Source organism: Oncorhynchus masou, chromosome 13, assembly GCF_036934945.1.
Source record: "Oncorhynchus masou masou isolate Uvic2021 chromosome 13, UVic_Omas_1.1, whole genome shotgun sequence".
NCBI lineage: Eukaryota > Metazoa > Chordata > Actinopteri > Salmoniformes > Salmonidae > Oncorhynchus > Oncorhynchus masou.
The window spans coordinates 62,650,593-62,668,904 of record NC_088224.1 but is presented as its reverse complement, the minus strand read 5'-3'; the positions used below and the strand labels follow the sequence as shown (position 1 = coordinate 62,668,904).

The following is an 18,312-nucleotide window of genomic DNA, read 5'->3' as shown; positions in this document are numbered from 1 at the left end:
TCATTCTTTTGCACATCTTAAAATTTTATTTTTATTGGCCAGTCTGAGATATGGCTTTTTCTTTGCAACTCGGAGTCGCCTCTTCACTGTTGACATTGAAACTGATGTTTTGCGTGTACTATTTAATTAAGCTGCCAGTTGAGGACTTGTGAGGCGTTTCTCAAACTAGACAATCTAATGTACTTGTCCTCTTGCTCAGTTGTGCACCGGGGCCTCCCACTCCTTTTTCTATTCTGGTTGTACGAGATCTTCCGTTTCTTGGCAATTTCTCGCATGGAATAGCCTTCATTTCTCAGAACAAGAATAGACTGACGAGTTTCAGAAGAAAGTTCTTTGTTTCTGGCCATTTTGAGCCTGTAATCGAACCCACAAATGCTGACGCTCCAGATACTCAACTAGTCTAAAGAAGGCCAGTTGTTTTGCTTCTTTAATCAGAACAACAGTTTTCAGCTGTGCTAACATAATTGCAAAAGGGTTTTCTAATGATCAATTGGCCTTTTGAAATGATCAACTTGGATTAGCTAGCACAATGTGCCATTGGAACACAGGAGTGATGGTTGCTGATAATGGGCCTCTGTACGCCTATGTAGATATTCCATAAAAAATGTGCAGTTTCCAGCTACAATAGACATTTACAACATTAACAATGTCTACACTGTATTTCTGATCAATTTGATGTTATTTTAATGGACAAAAACAAGGACATTTCTAAGTGAACCCAAACTTTTGAATGGTTGTGTATATTTTCTCAATTTAAAGTTATCTTGTTGAGTACCCCTTTAATTCATCAATAACTCTTTAAACATGTTTTCTTCCAGGACAAGGTGGCAGCTCTGGAAGTCCAGGCCAGTCAGCTGGGACAGCAGGCGTCTCAGGAGTGTGACAAGCTGGCTAAGGACAGGAACCTTACCCTGCAGATGCTCCATAAGGTAACATTACTATACAGTCTATATCTGGCCCAGCAGCCACTACAATCTACACATTGTTGGTTATTACTCTGTTTTTTGTAAATGGACTGGTGATTCCCATGGAACCCCTTTGAAAATTAATATAATTAGAATCTAATCATTATCACTCTCTGGTCTTGCCTGACAATGTGAGAATTGCACACAAAGTCATCACCAAATGAAGGGCATTGTGCCATGCCAGCCGCCTCAGATTAAGTCTATTAACTAAGAGCTTGTTGGCGTTTTTCCCATTTGTCGACATTTCACTTTCAATCTCGGCGCATGTGCTGCCTTGTCCCCAGCTTTTCTGCAAGTGGCACATTTTTTAATTTGGTGAAGAAACTATGGCAATCCATAATCAGGACAGAGTCCGATACTTATGTGTTCTGGTGTCTCTGTGTTCTAGGAGAAAGAGAGACTATCGGCCCTGGAGAAGAGGTACCTCAGCCTTACTGGAGGAAAGACTTTCCCTAAGAGTTCCAGCACCATGAAAGAGGTGAGGGGGGTCAGGGGTCACACCGCCAAGGACAGTTATCTACCATGACGCAGATATATGAACGGACCTCCGCTCTGATCACTTGTCTAAAGCCACACTCCTTAATTTGTGTATACTGGCAAAGACTAACAAAGACCACCACTAAAGATGTTAACAATGGAGAAAATGGCCTCCATTACATTTTCACATGCAAATAGTAGGCTTAGGATACTGGATTTCTATGATACATCTGTTGTTCTCAATGAATTATTTCAAGTTACACAATTAGACTGTGGCTTTAAGGGGAATTTGATGGTTTTCATAGTTGAGATGGTAGAATGTTTGACTGGTGAATAGAACTTGGTATCTCTCTGTTTTTACATGCGGTGTAGGTCTAGTGTGTGCTTGTTCTACCACCGGCGTGCCAGATTAACCATTTATTTACTGTATTTAACACAATGTGGTGTCCGCTTGTGAAGTATGGCCTTATTTACATTGCGTTCGGATAGTTAGATGCAGCTGATCACATCAGTAAGACCGGTTTGATCTGATAATTCAGATCCGACTGACATATTTTTGAGGATTGGAAACATCTGCAATTTGATGATGGATTGTACATATCTCAACTCAGGCCAGCGAGATACTGAATCCGTGGGCTGTGTGGTTTAGTCTGAAAACATGAACCGATTAGTCTGGTGCTAAGCTCTCGTCCAATTCTAACATATCCTATCAACCAGCATTCTTATGCATTTAGACCACGTTCATTACATGAGATGGCTATCAGTTTCATTCATTCATTCAATTGGATATTCAACAATGATATTCATTTATACCACTGTAAACTAGACCTATTAAACTGAATATAACCCATACAAGGGCACTCGATGTGCAGTAACACCTATGTTTGACCCTTTTGTGATTGACAGTTTTTACCCCAATACTGTATTGACACTTGTGTAGTTTAGAGGGACATAAACAGTAACTGTACACTACAGCAACTGGAGTTGAGACCAGTGTCCCTGACTGTCCCTGTTGAAACAGGAAGTGCTCCATATCAGCGAGATTGACCTGTTAGAGGACTCCCACTCCCAGCATCCTCTCTGCCGACCCGCTGCTTTCTCTTTAAGCTCCTCCTTTCAGTTATACCCAGGGGGCAGCCCGACAGAGGTAACCAGACTAACTGTCAGTGTAACTGTTCCGCATGACACCTGAGCTCACTCACTGTAACCACCCTATGCACAGTGTGTCTTCGTCCAACACTTAAAGGCCCACTCTGTGATATTTACAGCTTTATAGGAAACCAAGGTGCGAGGTTGCCATTTTGTTGTTGTTTTTTAATTAAGGCGTGGGCCTTTAAGAGGTCTGCGTGAGTTATGTCTTGTTACCCCCAATGACTCCCAGCAAATTGCACCCTGCCCCCCATATGTAGCTTAAAACACATTTGGTCATCCTGTGAGGCCCTTGAAGTACAGTACTGATTTGAATGTCGTCATTGTTTGTCTTTATGAAGTACTTGGTCTGCTGGATTACCTGTTGCCATTTTAATTGATGTGTCTCTTCAACTTTTAGAATGGGCAAAAGCACAAACAACTCATGCTACAACTGGGGTGTGAGGATGCTGTGTTTGTGTGATGGTTTAGCCAGAGGCTCACATGCATGGTGCTTTGTCTCTCATTGAAGTGTACTATTCTGTTTGGTTTGTGTAGTACACTTCTCTCAATTAGCGTTTTGCTATCCTTTGAAGCTGGCGAGAGCTTGTTGACGTCACTGTTATTCTATTCTTTCGCAGCGTGTTTGCAGTTCTCCAGCCCGATGTGAGGCTTGGGGAATTGTGGGAAATTACAGGGTAGAGAGATGCTGTGCTCCTTATGTATTCCGTTCATGTAGTTGTTCATGTTTTTCACACAAACATATGTGTTTTATGTTTTAAAAACACAAGATAAAGCAGCAGCTTGTCTTAGGTGGTTGTAAAGTGTGCGTATATTATATGCCTGTGTGTGAAATGGGTTCACATCCATGTGTCTATGAGTATGCATATTATGAAATGGACGTGTCATGGAGTGAGCTCATGGCCTCTTGTCCTGTTTGGTTTGCGTTGCGTTGGCTCTCAGGAGTACATGAAGCTCTCGGATGTCTATAGGATGTATGGGAGAGATTGCCATGACACCCAACTCACCACCACTGCTCAGCACGGCCTCTCGCTCATCCTAGACACAGCTGTCCCCTGCGAGGTACCACTGCTCTCTCTTTCTATCCCTCTCTCCGTCACTTCCTACCTCTCTCTCTCTCTCTCTCTCTCTCCCTGTCTCTGTCTCACTCTATTCTCTCCTTATCACTCCATCTTTTCATTCTTTACCTGTTGCTCTTCTCTCTAGCTGTCCTCCTGTAGGTAGCTTACTGTACTTACATACTGGTGTATTGGCTTTCTGCTAGATGGCCCTGTCCTTGTTATAATCAGCTCAACTAACCTCTGCATTACTGATTTGAGAATGAGAATTTTGAGGATAATGGTACCAGACCTGGATGAAATGCTCTACATATGTCATATACATTGAAATACTTGCCAGTGTATTTTAGGTGAGCTTGATTTAGCTTGGAGCTTGCACTTTTGGAACTGTTTCATTGGTTCCATTGTACCAGGCAAACTGAATCAAACACAGCTCAAGTATTTGACATACTGTATGTATTTGACCCAGGTCTGGACGGTACAATGGGTTGATATTATTGAAAGACTATCCATATGAGAGTCAGGTTTACTGACATGTATTTCACATGCTGTCCTTGTAGCTTCTGTTTTCCTCCCTGTTGACGTGTGTCCTTCTCTGCCTGTGTTTCTTTATCTTTCCCTGTTTGCCCTTTGACATCCTGTCTGCCTGTTTATATGTGGCTCCCTGAATGAAAGGAGTATTTGACTGTGGGCCAGTTAACTCAGATCTTTGGGATGCCGAAGGTCGAGTCCTCCCCTACCTCTCCTCTCCGGCCCCTCCAGTCAGGAGCGGGAGACCCTGCCTTCTCCTGCCTCTCCGTTCCTCACGGTTCCTCCCTCTCTCTCTCTGTTGAGGTGTGTGCCTGGTCTCTCTCTCTCTATTCCTTCTCACCCATCTCTCCTTCATCTCTCGTTTCTGTGAAGATGCCCAAATGACTCCTTTACCCCAGTGGACAAAGCTAGTTGAAATGACATCATTCATTTCAACGGGTTTTTTCCGTTGAGAGACCTTTTTGTCAGCATTTGCTGATGTTTCAAGAAGATGAGAATTAACATAAAAAAACATAACATTTTGAAAACTACCAGATCCTCTTATTTGCTCATTAATGCTTTGTTTTCTTATTTCTCTTCCTCCTCCACTCCCTTGCTCTGTCCATCCTGTCCTTTGCCTCTCTGCTGTCCATCCTGTCATTTGCCTCTCTTACTGTGGACTCTTCACTGCGGCCCTCCAGTACCAGCCTGAGCGCAGTAGGCCTCAAATCCCCACTCTCGATTTAGAGCAGTGGTACCAGGAGGTGATGGCTGCTGGGGTGAGCAGCCATCTCTGCCCCCCTCTCCCAGCTAAATCTCTCTCCCCTCGCAGGCCTATGCAGGTAATTCTCAGAGGTGCTGCCTTCTCCTCCTCTTTTCTATTCCTCCCCATGTTTTACTCTTCCATTGTTTCTGTTCTGTCTTCATGTTCTCACTTCCGATGAAAATGCCTTTTCAAGTGCAGTGTGCTTTGTTGATTGAGCTAATTGTTCATCGATGGTCTGCCTGGGCTTGCTGCCACTCATGCATTTAGTTTACCTGTCACGGCTGTTGAAAGGAGAGGACCAAGGTGCAGCGTGGTGAGCGTACATTTTCTCTTTATTTGAAAAAAGACGCCGAACAAAACAATAAACACTACAAAAACAAACCGTGAAGCTCAAAGGCTATGTGCCCTAAACAAAGTCAACTTCCCACAAAGACAGGAGGAAAAAGGGCTACCTAAGTATTGTTCTCAATCAGAGACAACGATAGACAGCTGTCCCTGATTGAGAACCCTACCCGGCCAAAACATAGAAATACAATTAATAGAGTATAGAATACCCACCCCAACTCACACCCTGACCAAACCAAAAATAGAGACATAAATAGGATATCTAAGGTCAGGGCGTGACAGTACCCCCAAAGGTGCGGACTCCTAAACCTATAGGTGAGTGTCTGGGTGGGCATCTATCCACGGTGGCGGCTCAGGTGCAGAACGCAGACCCCGCTCCACCACTGGCTCACCCCACTTTGGTGGCACCTCTGGTGCGGGGACCCTCATCGCCGACCCTGGACTGGGGTCCCTCGTTGGGGGCCCAGGACTGGGGACCCTCATAGCGGGCCCCGGACTGGGCACCCTCGTAGTGGGCCCCGGACTGTGCACCCTCGCTGCGGGCCCCGGACTGGGCACCCTCGCTGCGGGCCCCGGACTGGGCACCCTCGTTGCGGGTCCCGGACTGGGCACCCGCGTTGCGGGCCACAGACTGGAGGCCATCTCTGGAGGCTCCGGACTGGAGACAGTTTCTGGAGGCTCCGGACTGGAGGAAGTCACGCCATGGATCATCACTGGAGGCTTCGTGCCTTGGATCATCACTGGAGGTTTTGTGCATGGATCATCACTGGAGGGAGGAGACGTATGGGCAGCCTGGTACATTGAGCTGCCACAGGGCTCACCAGGCTGGAGAGACATACAGGAGGCCCTGTCCTAGGCAGAGGCACCGGATACACTAGGCCGTGGAGGCGCACTGGAGGTCTTGAGCGTAGAGCCTGCACAACCCGTCCTGGCAGGATGGTTATTTTCACCCTGCAGATGCGGGGCGCAGTCACAGGACGCACTGGGCTGTGCAGACGCACCGGAGACATAGTGCGCAACCGTAAGGCTATCCAGAGGGTAGTGAGGTCTGCACACTACCCTGCACACTACCCCCTCTTGCGGTAATTGAGTAGCCTTCTTTTTACAGAAGGCGAGAGCCAAATCGGCATATTCAGAGGGGATGCGCACGGTGGAGACCTGGTCTGGACTTTCCACCGTAGTAGCACCGACGGAAACCCCTAAACACCTCCCTGAGCACTTTCGTGACCACCCTGTGAGAGCCCTCTGTTGCCACAAAATAGTGGGGTCATGACAGGCCAACCAGGGTAGGCCCAGCACCACGGGAAACGCAGGAGAATCAATAAGGAAAATACTGATTCTCTCCTTGTGACCCTCCTGCGTAACCATGCCCAGTGGAGCGGTGGCCCCCCTAATTAGCCCTGACCCTAATGGTTGACTATCTAGGGTGTGCACAGGGAAGGGCATATCCACAGGAAATATGGGGATCCCTAAACTATGGGCAAATGATCTGTCAATAAAATTCCCAGCTGTGCCTGAATTTACAAGCGCCTTATGCTGGGAATGCAGGGAAAATTCATTAATGAACAAAACCATGTGATAAACAGGGGGCTCTGGGTGAGCCTGGTGCCGACTCACCTGGGGTGACACGAGAGTGCCCTGCCTGCTGCCTCGACTCCCAGAGGAACCTCCCCAGCACCGACCGGCAGTGTGCCTTCTGCGGCCACAGATAGTGCATGGAACGGCCCCTCCTCCGGTCGCCTAAGTGCAGCACCTCCCAGCTCCATGGGCGTCGGAGCGGTGGTGCTTGGGGATGGAACCAACAGACCCCGATCTGGACGTCTGCGGATAGCCAGAAGGTTATCCAGCCAGATGGACAGGTCCACCAGCTGGTCGAATGTAAGAGTTGTGTCCCTGCAGGCCAACTCCCGACGGACGTCCTCACGCAGACTGCACCGGTAGTGATCGATCAGGGCCCTGTCGTTCCATCCCACGCCGGCAGCCAGGGTCTGGATTTCCAACGCAAACACCTATGCTCTCCTCGTCCCCTGCCTCAGGTGGACTAGACGTTCACCCGCTGCTCTACCCTCAGGCGGGTGGTAAAAGACTGCCCGGAAGCGGCGGGTGAAATCCTCGAAGTGGTCCAACACCGCTTCTTCCCCCCATACTGCGTTGGCCCACTCCTGGGCTTTCCCTGAGAGTCAGGAGACGAGGGCGGCCACGCTCTCACGGCCCAAAGGAGCCGGGTGGACGGTTGCCAGGTAGAGCTCTAGCTTGAGCAAGAACCCCTGACAACCCGCCGCCGTTCCATCATACTCTGTCGGGAGGGAGAACCGAATCCCACTGGGCCCGGGTGAAGGAGGGGTGAGTGATGGTGAGACTGGTGGTGCTGGTGGAGACGCTGGAGGAACTCTTCTCTCCCAGCGCTCTGTGGTTTGTAGAACCCGATCTATGGTGCTGCCGAGATGCTGTAGCATGGCAGCGTGCTGCTGGACTCGCTCCTCAACCCCTGCTGCAGGGGCACCTGCTCCTGCTGACTCCATTCCGAGTGGGTGCATGTTTCTGTCAAGGCTGTGGGTAACTGATGAAAGGAGTCAGGCGCAGGAGAGCTGAGATGCGTGGACAAGGTATTTAATACAAGATAACACCAATATAAACACAATACTATGGTGCGGGAACAATACCGGTACCACGAGGGTTAAATCATGAACATGTAATGGGGGAATTGAAACCAGGTGTGTAGAAAACAAAGACAAAACAAATGGAAAATGAAAAGTGGATCGGCGATGGCTAGAACGCCGCCCGAACAAGAAGAGGGACCGACTCTGGCGGAAGTCGTGACATGTTGTTGGTGCTGCCATAATAATCACTGTCTGTCTGTCTGAAATCTCAGTAGTAGCTGTAGTGATTTAAAGTTCACTCACCAAAAGTAGGCTGCTTTAACATTTCAAAGATATCAATCAATGTCAGTATATTGGTCGAATTGAAATTCCTTTGAAACTCTAAAAAAGCCAACATTTTTTGTATTTGTACCCTACTCTACTTCTCATAGCATCTCCCACCAGACTAGTTTTGAGTAAGCATCACAGTTTATATTCCTCATTCCATTTAATGTAATACATGTTTTACTATGTGTGGGGTAACCTCGAACAATTAGTTTACTGTGTTTGATAGCTGATCCTGGTCCATCTTCACTCCTCCCAGGTGTTCCGCTCCAAGCTGGACAGTGATGCTGGACAGACGGTACATCAACCCAAAGCAGGCTCCGGATCCCATCTGCAGTGTGGAGCTGCCACACTGGGACGCAACACAATCTCCAAGGTAAACCTCGCCACCTCCGCTCCATCTCTATTGGTTGGCTAGTAGTAGGCTCCTCAGCGGATCATGTAGCAATCAACTATTATTATAATGTGAGGTTTGTGTAAGGTTCATTTGAATAGCACACATTTGCAGCTAAAAGCCGAATTGCAGCCTACACAAGCCTACAACCAAATGAAAATACTAAAGAGAAGGTACTGGTGTAGGAGGGAGGTCACGTTTGTGGCTGGATTTTGTAGCTTGTGTAGATGTCTTCTGAGGCAGCCATTTGCTGTACACTTGCAATCTAGCTAGCGTCATCATAATAGTTTGTGTTAAGTTTCTATGAGGAAGACTAAAGTACATAATGCCCTTTTATACACAATCAATTTGAATGTAGTGCATGTATCCTGCTCAGGTCACCTGGTGATTGATTTGACCCAGCATATGGTTACATACTGCTAAACAACGGCAGGTTGTTGTGTGTTGTGTGTTACATGATAGTATCAGATTACATTTGATAGTATTAGAAGACATTGCTCACAAGACCGAGAGTTTAAATGCATAGCATATGATGGTTTATATACTGTCCCATTCACTGGATATCTTATTGGCTCTTGGCCTTGCCTGCCAGTCAATGACAACCACATTGGAAATCAATATTTTGGTGTAAACCTTGATGGCTTGTCACTTGTGTACATCCATTGCATTGATATGTTGCTGTATATGTTTTTCATTGTTGATTGAATTGAATTAATTTAATCAATCAATCACACTCCTCCTTTTGTGTCCTTCTAGAGCCCACTGATGGTCCCCAACAGTACCGGCAGTTTGCCACGGAACTTGGCTGCCACCATGCAGGACATAGAGACCAAGAGAGCGCTAGCCTTACAGCAGAAAGGTAACCACCTTTTGGGGGTTTTCACCAGGCTACTCTGTCCCATGTTCTGGTCTGACGTGAGAGTTTCAGCAGTAAATATCAAAATGGAATAAATATAGTTAGAATGTGTTTAAGATGGTCCTCTCCAAGATTTGTCTGTCATTTTCAAGATTTCCTGTCATGCTTCAGAGAAACCACACCCCGTCCCTGTCTTCATCACCCCACTTCCCTCTCACCCAGTCTCTGCTTCCACGGTTACGACCCCTCCCACGCTTCCCTCCTCTAGCTCGGATTTAACCACCATGTTGTCCTCCTGTCTGTCACCCTGTCCTTCCATCCCTCCATCCAACCATCCCTCTCTCCATTACTGTCCTCCACTCTCCATGTCACAGAGTCCTCCTTGCCTTCCACGCCTGAGTCTCCCTGCTCCACCATGGACAATCCCACAGACCGACAGATAGACAGACAGACCTCTGAGCCTGGGAGTGGGTTTGGTCTCGTGTTAATTTCCTAAAAGTCTGATGTTCGTCTCATATAAACTCTCCATCCTTCTTCTTCTCCATGTTCTTGTCTGTCTCCATCCCCCTGCTGAGAATCAACAATGCATGCATTTGGTAGAAGCAGTGCTCTTCATCTGTCGGGCCACCGTTGTTCCTCTTTAACTTTGCGCCTGTTTTTAAAAGAGGTATCTGTCAGCTATATGATGGATAGCGAGCATGGGTTTGAACTTGAAGGTGACTTCCTTGGGTTACTGGATAGTTTTGTATTAGTATTTCTGCTGCTAATGTATTTAGGAGGCTTTGGTGATGAGGAAACGTGTTGCCGGTTGAATTATGCTTGGGCTTTTGATAATACAGAGCACATACTATACATGTATGTTTGATGTATGTGTGAGGCCTGGTTTCATCTGTCGCTGACCTGTGGTGAATACATTACATGGACTCACAGACAATCTTTAGGTATTCTCTCTTCATAGCCGGGTGACGCTGATCATCAGGACCTTTTTCCTGGCAAGTGGATGTGAGTGTGTTTGAGTTGGTTAGTGGGTGAGTATGTGTGTCTGCATGCTGAGGGTGTTGCCATGCATCCTGGAACTGTCATCATGGGACATAATGGGGTATCCCTGGACGTGATGAAACCACCCCCCAGATCAGCTGTGACTTCCTACTTCCTCCACCCCCAGGCCACCAGGTGATCGAGGACCAGCGGCGTCGATTGGCTGAGCTGAAGCAGCGGGCTGCAGTGGAGGCCCAGTGCCAGTGGGATGCGCTCCACGGCTCTCAGACCCACCTCAACACCCAGTATGCCCCTTCCCATGCCCAAGGCCCTCCCATGGTGCACCACTCCATCCTGCACCACCAGCCACCACCGGCGGGCGAGCAGCCATACGACACACTGAGTCTGGAGAGCTCTGACAGCATGGACACCAGCGTCTCCACCGGCAACAACTCAGCCTGCTCCCCCGACAACATGTCCAGGTCAGAGAAACGTACACCCGCACGCATATCCTCGAACACACACACACACTTCACCGACATGTCCAGGTCAGAGCGAGGAACACTCAGCCTTACATGATCCACAAAGTACACACACATACTGACTAATTTATGCCAAGGAATCTCTGATAAGTAACCACAGGTGTCAAGCTGTGTCTTGTATCAGCTCATTATTCATTATTGTCTGTCTAACAGTGACAAAAGAAGCCTATGTGTCTGTTCAGCTGTTGTCAGTATTCTGGGGGATAATTAATGTACGCTACTGAGCCGAAACAAACCAGGTTGTCTGTCCTGAACTGGTCTGCTGGAACCTAACCAGGTTGTCTGTCCTGAGATGGTGTGCTGGAACCTAACCAGGTTGTCTGTCCTGAGATGGTGTGCTGGAACCTAACCAGGTTGTCTGTCCTGAGATGGTGTGCTGGAACCTAACCAGGTTGTCTGTCCTGAGATGGTGTGCTGGAACAATGCCAAAAAGGACGATGTGTAAAGTATCCGAGCCAGCACAGTTGGGTTTCAGTCGGCACGATAGTGTGAAAAATCTATATTTCTCTAAATCCAGTTCAAACATTCTACAACTTAGAATTCAAATGTGAACAGGTCATCTTTGTGACACTGAAAGGAAATCCCAGTCCGTACAGAACTCGTCAAGTTTGTTGGTTTGTTGTCATGCATGAGTTATCACCAGCCATAATGAGGCCTACACAAATGTCAACAGGGAAACGCTCTTCCATAAACACATGAGTGACTGCTGAAATATAGTCAAAAGACTAGTTAAATATAGTCTTTTAAGACTAGTGAAAGACACTGCACAGATAGAGGGGTTTCCTTGAGCCAGTTGGTCTGAAAGGTATGGTGTGTGTGTGGTCACACAGATTAGGCAGATGTGACCATCCCCTTTTGGATCTGGTGAAAGCACAGCTGTTTCTCCACTTTAAACAGGTAATCAAAGATTGCATGTACTTATCAGGCCCAAGCACTCATTTGGGTTTTGTTCAGTGGGTAGGAAATTGAGAGAAAAAAACTGTCCGAAGAGGGAAGGCTACTATCTGGACATGTCCAATGAGAAACAGTAATTTGTCTTCTGTTGCAAAGCGTTTTAGAATGTTGATCTTCACATGCCTTAATGAACACAACCTTGCACTCACTGTCCGCTAGGTACCACCTGGCTGTACGGGACATTTCCAGTGTATTGGACCTCTAAACAGTTATGTCATGACCCATTTTATAACTGTCTGGGATAGTTAATAACTGTTTGTGTTAGTTAGTGTCCACATAGTAAGTTACTGTTTTTATGACCAATGATGACAGATGTTTTTAGGACTTACTTACTTACGTAATCCTCTTTGTTCCTATGTAAGAAGCTTGCCGATCTTTATCCATTTTGGGCGTGGTTTTCCATGACGGGCCACAGTTTTAGGACTTAAAAAGTATTAATAAACTGTTACCTATAAATATATTGAATGATGGATGTCATTGGTAGTTGAGATGTAAGTCTGACTGTCCGGTTTGCAGTGCTAGTGGGATGGACGCGCTGAAGATCGAGGAGATGGAGAAGATGCTGAAAGAAGCCCACCTAGAGAAGGCCAGGCTCATAGAATCCAGAGTAAGACACCACCTCACACACCATGTCTAGCTTCCTATCAGATCCCATACTAACGTCTTACTTCGGTGTTTACAGCCAGAAGAGGACTGGCCACCCCTCCGAGCCTGGTTTCTTCCCAGGTCCCTGCCTTCTAGGGAGTTTTTCCTAGCCACTCTTCTACCTCTGCATTGCTTTCTCTTTGGGGTTTTAGGCTGGATATCTGTGAAGAACTTTGTGACAACTGCTGATGTAAAAAGGGCTTTATGTTCATGATCTTCACTCTACCTCCGTCCTTCTCTCCAGGAGCGTGAGAGCCATGCCCGTAGGCAGATGCTGGAGGAGGAGAGGAGGCGGCGCGAGGAGGCTGAGAAGAGGCTGCAGGAAGAGACGGTGCACAGGCAGCAGCTAGTGGACAAGGAGGTGAAGATGAGAAGCAAGAACTTCTCCCAGGTGAGCCTCAGGCCCGACAACAACAACCTACAAAATCCAATCAAAAAGAATATGCAGTTTGAGATCTGTCTCTCTGATCCTCTGTTAGTCGTACAGAAAGACTGGTTACACGTCTGTTTCCTTCTTTCCTCAGGCCCGTCCTATGACTCGTTACCTGCCCATCCGCAAGGAGGAGTTTGACCTGCGCTCCCACATCGAGTCATCCGGCCACAACGTGGAGACCTCTCACCACGTGATCCTCTCAGAGAAGATGTGTAAGGGTTACCTGGTCAAGATGGGCGGCAAGATCAAGTCGTGGAAGAAACGCTGGTTTGTCTTCGACCGCCTCAAAAGGACCTTCTCCTATTACGTTGGTAAGGAAAATGCTGCCATTTATATCCATGTTTATATACAGACATATTTGTGTGCTCTTATTGCTCTGATCGAGCCAATGGGAGATACAGTACATGGCATATTCATACCCCTTGACCTTAATGTAGACCGTATTTGTGAAAGATGGTGTAAATGAAGTCAGTGGAGATAAACATTAGGATACACAAGGGTAATGCACATTTGTAGTTAGCAGTTTGGTAGCAGGCTTGAGATACAGTAATATGCAAATGCTTGGCGATTTGAATGATAAAACTGCTAATTATGAAATAATTACTTTATATAAAATTGCAACTACTTTCCTAGAAAATTATGCTTTTATTATTATTTTTATGTAGCAGGGATCAGTTTATGCCTGAAGGTAAAAAGGGGCATAAAGTTACCCCCGATCCCTCTTGTGTTTTTGCAGTGGTTGATGAAATAATCTGCAATATTGTACCATAAGGGTGTAAGAATGTAGACATCAGGGGCTCTGTTCAAGCGTTACAGATTCCACAATATAGATTAAAAGTCATTTCCGATTGAGTCAACATGCAGCGTTTACTGTGAATGCAGTCTCCACTATTTTATTTATTTATCCGTTATTTTACCAGGTAAGTTGACTGAGAACCCGTTCTCATTTGCAGCAACAACCTGGGGAATAGTTACAGGGGAGAGGAGGGGGATGAATGAGTCAATTGTAAACTGGGGATTATTAGGTGACTGTGATGGTTTGATAGCCAGATTGGGAATTTAGCCAGGACAAGAATAGAATAGAATTGTGATAAACAATGAAAAGGATTGTCTGTATCTACATATATTCCATGACTGTCTTTCCCTCTGTCATCAAGGAAACTGTACTGTAGGAATCAAAAATAATAATGTGATTTATTATATATAATATATAATATAATGTTTATAATATATAATATAATGTTTATCTCCCCTGCAGACAAGCACGAGACCAAACTGAAAGGAGTCATCTACTTCCAGGCCATTGAAGAGGTCTACTACGATCACTTGCGTATCGCCACGAAGGTACTTTCTGTGTTATCTACCCAACAATCGGAAAACAATCTTTAGGCAGAACACAATGAAATCCTCCTTTAATCACTTTTTCTTTTTACGCTTTCACTGTACTGATTAAATATTTATCTTGAAGATCTTTAGTTTTATACACGTTTTGCTTCTTCTACGCTTTCATTTCTCTTCTCACTCTTTTGCTTTGACTGGCTGGTTTCACAGAAAGGATTTTTCAACCTCAATTTGGCCAATGTATGTATCACTTTTTGTCTGTGAGCTCACAGACCCACCCATTGCTTGTTCTGCCCGCCTTACCCCAGTGTATGTGTTTGTTGGTTGGTTTGGTTGTTTGTTTACACAGAATGTTCAGATAGAAATGTGTCATGTAGAATAGATAGGATTGTCTGTCATGTAGAATAAGGATTTGTGTCAGCTCTACATATTCCATTGCTATCTGCAACTTTCAGTTGAATACCCACCAGGGGCGTAATCGTGCATGATTAATACAACAAAACACAGCCATTACAGAACAGTGCATCTCTGGATCCTCACATTTCCCTTCCCCCCTTAGTTTCATATTTGTCTGAAGTGCCTGCATTGGATTTGTTTGCCAAAGCAAGCCTTCTTAGTGATAATTCACTTGTCTGCTCCTCTGTGGAATTGGTTGTGTTTGAATCTGTCACTTCAATTAATACAATTGAAACAGACTAAATAAGGGTGGATTATCTAGGTGTGTGTTTGCGTGTGTCTGTGTATCAGCGTTGTATTCCATACACTGTATATAGCTTATGAACTCCTAAGATGTGCATGTGTGCAACTGTAAAATATGTGCGATGGGCATATGCGTCTTATAGTTTGTGTGGAGAATGTCATGTTTTGTGTGCGTGTGTACTGTCCTGCTGTATTTCTTATATCCTGTTTTGACTCTGTCTCCTTCAGCACTTTTCTGAGCTCCTGCCTCCTCAGTTTCGAAGAGAGGTGTGTGTGCCAGCCACGCCCTGATTAACTGTGTGTTGTGGATAAACACGTGGTAGCGCAGCGTAGGGCTTTTATTTTTACTTGTTCAAAAGACAGACGTGTGACTTGGCCTAGGAGAAGCCCCACTGTCCGGCAACAAGACAATCAGTTGAAAAAAATCTATATGGGCAAATGTGTAGCAACTAACCTTTGCCTGTGGTTTTTGGGTTGTCGTTTATATTTGATTATTGTAGCACACCCATTGTACTAACCATCATGACCAATTAATTTAGGAAAAATATATAGGGACAGAGCATGATATTGGTTATTTTATTTGAATCAGAGACAATATCCGAGGGTAGCACGTAGAAAAAAACCTATCCACCCACATTCTGCATTCGATCTAGCCTCCAATGATCCCCAAAAAGGATATGGGTAGCTTCTCCACTTTCACACCCCTTAACATCGAGTGCTAAATCGGAGTCATTAAATTATACTTCAGCTCCATATTACTGACCTTTGACCTTTCTCTCCTCCAATCCCAGAGCCCCAATCCCTCGTTGACCTTCTGTGTGAAGACTCATGACAGACTCTACTACATGGTGGCCCCTGCCCCGGAGGCCATGAGGATATGGATGGACGTTATAGTAACTGGAGCCGAGGGCTACACGCAGTTCATGAACTAATACTGGAGACTTGCGTACGTTGACATAAGGTCATAAGGAGACTGTTTCGGCAGGAACACTTCAAGAGATTCAGGCCTTTCCTTCTAGCGCCTCTCCCAATATTGGGAAATTGCCTTTTTATTTTGTTAAGTTCATTATATCTATTTTTAAATCTCACATCTCTCACTTTACAATATACATTTTTTCTCCACTGGTTTTTCTACTTGCTTCTGCCCACTCATTAAAAAAGGGAGCCCTGGAAGAGACACACACACACTGTATTTAACCAAACAACATAACTGTCAGACTTTCTGCTGAAAAGCCTTTCTATATTGCCAAATGGAGATCTTGTTTTAGTTAGTCTCTTACGTGAGACCTATTTTGTGTATCAGTAAATGTCTTTGATAGTTTTCTTTTTTTTTTTACACACGTGGAATATTGCCAAATGACATAACAATGGTTTCAAACAGATGGTCGTTTTTATGGAATGTTTCAAATAGAATACAAAGGCATTTGCCCAAATCTACTTAAGTTTATCAGTAAGTGAAAGATGTAATCATTTAAGGAATGCTTAAAAGAAATTCTATTGAAAATGGAGAATAAACCAAATTGAAATCAGTAAGACCATGACACAACACACCAACTCAGGAGTCCATACTTAATTTAAGTTCCACAGATGAAACTAGATCTTGATCCATCTCTGTGATCTTACTTTACTGAACTAGATTCCACTGTGTCCGTCTTATACTACTCCTAAAGACACACACAGTCTGTTTGCCAAGTCCTGATAACTTGACCCCTTGCGGAAGCAGCCAGTCCATCACTGCCAGCCTACAACACCAGGAGCTCTAGGGACTACATAAACGAGACAACAGTACATGTCATTATAATAATGCTAATCATTCTGTGCCTTGATGTGTCGTAATACTCCTAGTCTGTAACTGTTGATCGTGCTGGTTTACAATCTTTGTTAACAGTATCAGAATTCAACAGACTTGCATGGGGAAGAGAGAGGGGAGTCTGCTGTTTTGATGCAGCAATACACAAGTACATGTGAACAGTAACCTCCCCTGAATTCCAAGTTCCAGCCCCCACTACATCCTACGCTCTTGTGTTGATCTGAGATGATTGGTAAAGAGGTGGCAGCTACATATCGCTCTCTGATACGCAATGTGGAATTGTCGCCATATACTATTGCTTACACAGATCTACACAAGTGCACATGGTATATGGGCTTGTTTTCAGGCTCAGGGTGCATTTCAGCTTTAATAGAACGTCAAATGATCTGGTAGCTTGACATAATCATTGTAAAGGACTCAGACAGGCGACACGATCACAACAACATTTATAAATCACCATCTGAATATCTTTTTAAAGAAGACTATGCTGTGATTTTGAACATGTAAACCTGGGTGTTTAGGTTTATTGAGAAGCCTTGTGAAATGTAGTTCTCTTTTTCTATTTATGGTTAACCTGCCTGAGATACAGTAGTACTGTAAACTATGTCACTGTCAAGTAGAGGAAAAGAGACTAGTGAGAAAAGACCTTAATATATTTTCCTGTTTATTTTTTTCCACACACCGAAATGGGTGCAACCAAATATTCAGCATTGGCCAGAGGTATATTATAGTGTTGTATGAAAATGTAATTTACTCATCATTCAACCCGTATTGTATAAAAAGCTATTTACTTGTTTTTGTCATTTCAAAAGAATGGTCAGAATACACTTCGGTATACTTAAAAGAACACTCACAGGGTCATATAACTGTCTACACTCCCTCAACACTGTGTAGAACATCTCTCACACCATCTTCAGACTATATTATGTTGACGGTACACTGTTTTATACAGCACTTTCATGTATGGATTATATGGATATTGTCAGATCTATTAAAACAGAAATGTTACTGTGAGTCTGGTTTGAAATCATAGCAACATGGCCATGGTTTTATTAAAACATTTCATTCTCATCGTCGCAGTAGAAACACTGATATTACTTTTGAAATAACGATCTCACATAATCGTTTTAGGGTTACAACAGCAGGTTGTGACGTGGTAGCACAAATCAAAGTTACAAAAAAAAACCAGAAGGTACATTCTAATGCCCATCTATTAAACACATTTTAAAAATTCACTTATGTTAAAAACGGATCACAAGTTGGTCAATGTGGTACCATGAACTGTAGAGGTTTTATGAGCTCTACCTAAAAACATGACTTCCTTGATAGGAAAGCAATTGGTTGAGCCATGGTCCAGTCAGCTTGTGATTGGCTTTCTGTCTTTCACACTTCATTGATTTCATCACCTGTGAAAATTTCAAACATCAATAGAGCATTCCCTGCTTGTCCTAGGATTTTACTCTATA

General features: G+C 44.9%; 1 protein-coding gene across 12 annotated transcripts in view; it reads left to right on the top strand.

The window, feature by feature from the left end:
* The window catches only part of LOC135552802 (pleckstrin homology-like domain family B member 1), a 107,087-nt gene extending 89,165 nt beyond the window's left edge, over nucleotides 1-17,922 (top strand). For 11 of the 12 annotated variants that reach the window (XM_064984655.1, XM_064984654.1, XM_064984661.1 and 8 more), the window contains 11 exons: nucleotides 819-929; nucleotides 1,354-1,443; nucleotides 8,454-8,570; nucleotides 9,345-9,447; nucleotides 9,819-9,911; nucleotides 10,610-10,904; nucleotides 12,435-12,525; nucleotides 12,808-12,954; nucleotides 13,088-13,307; nucleotides 14,255-14,340; nucleotides 15,828-17,922. In XM_064984655.1, coding sequence (XP_064840727.1) covers nucleotides 819-929; nucleotides 1,354-1,443; nucleotides 8,454-8,570; nucleotides 9,345-9,447; nucleotides 9,819-9,911; nucleotides 10,610-10,904; nucleotides 12,435-12,525; nucleotides 12,808-12,954; nucleotides 13,088-13,307; nucleotides 14,255-14,340; nucleotides 15,828-15,968 — 1,494 coding nt within the window. In that variant the 3' untranslated portion in view covers nucleotides 15,969-17,922. The remainder of the gene's footprint in view (nucleotides 1-818; nucleotides 930-1,353; nucleotides 1,444-8,453; nucleotides 8,571-9,344; nucleotides 9,448-9,818; nucleotides 9,912-10,609; nucleotides 10,905-12,434; nucleotides 12,526-12,807; nucleotides 12,955-13,087; nucleotides 13,308-14,254; nucleotides 14,341-15,827) is intronic. The other variant, XM_064984657.1, reaches the window with a different exon arrangement.
* The last annotated feature ends 390 nt before the right edge of the window (nucleotides 17,923-18,312 follow it).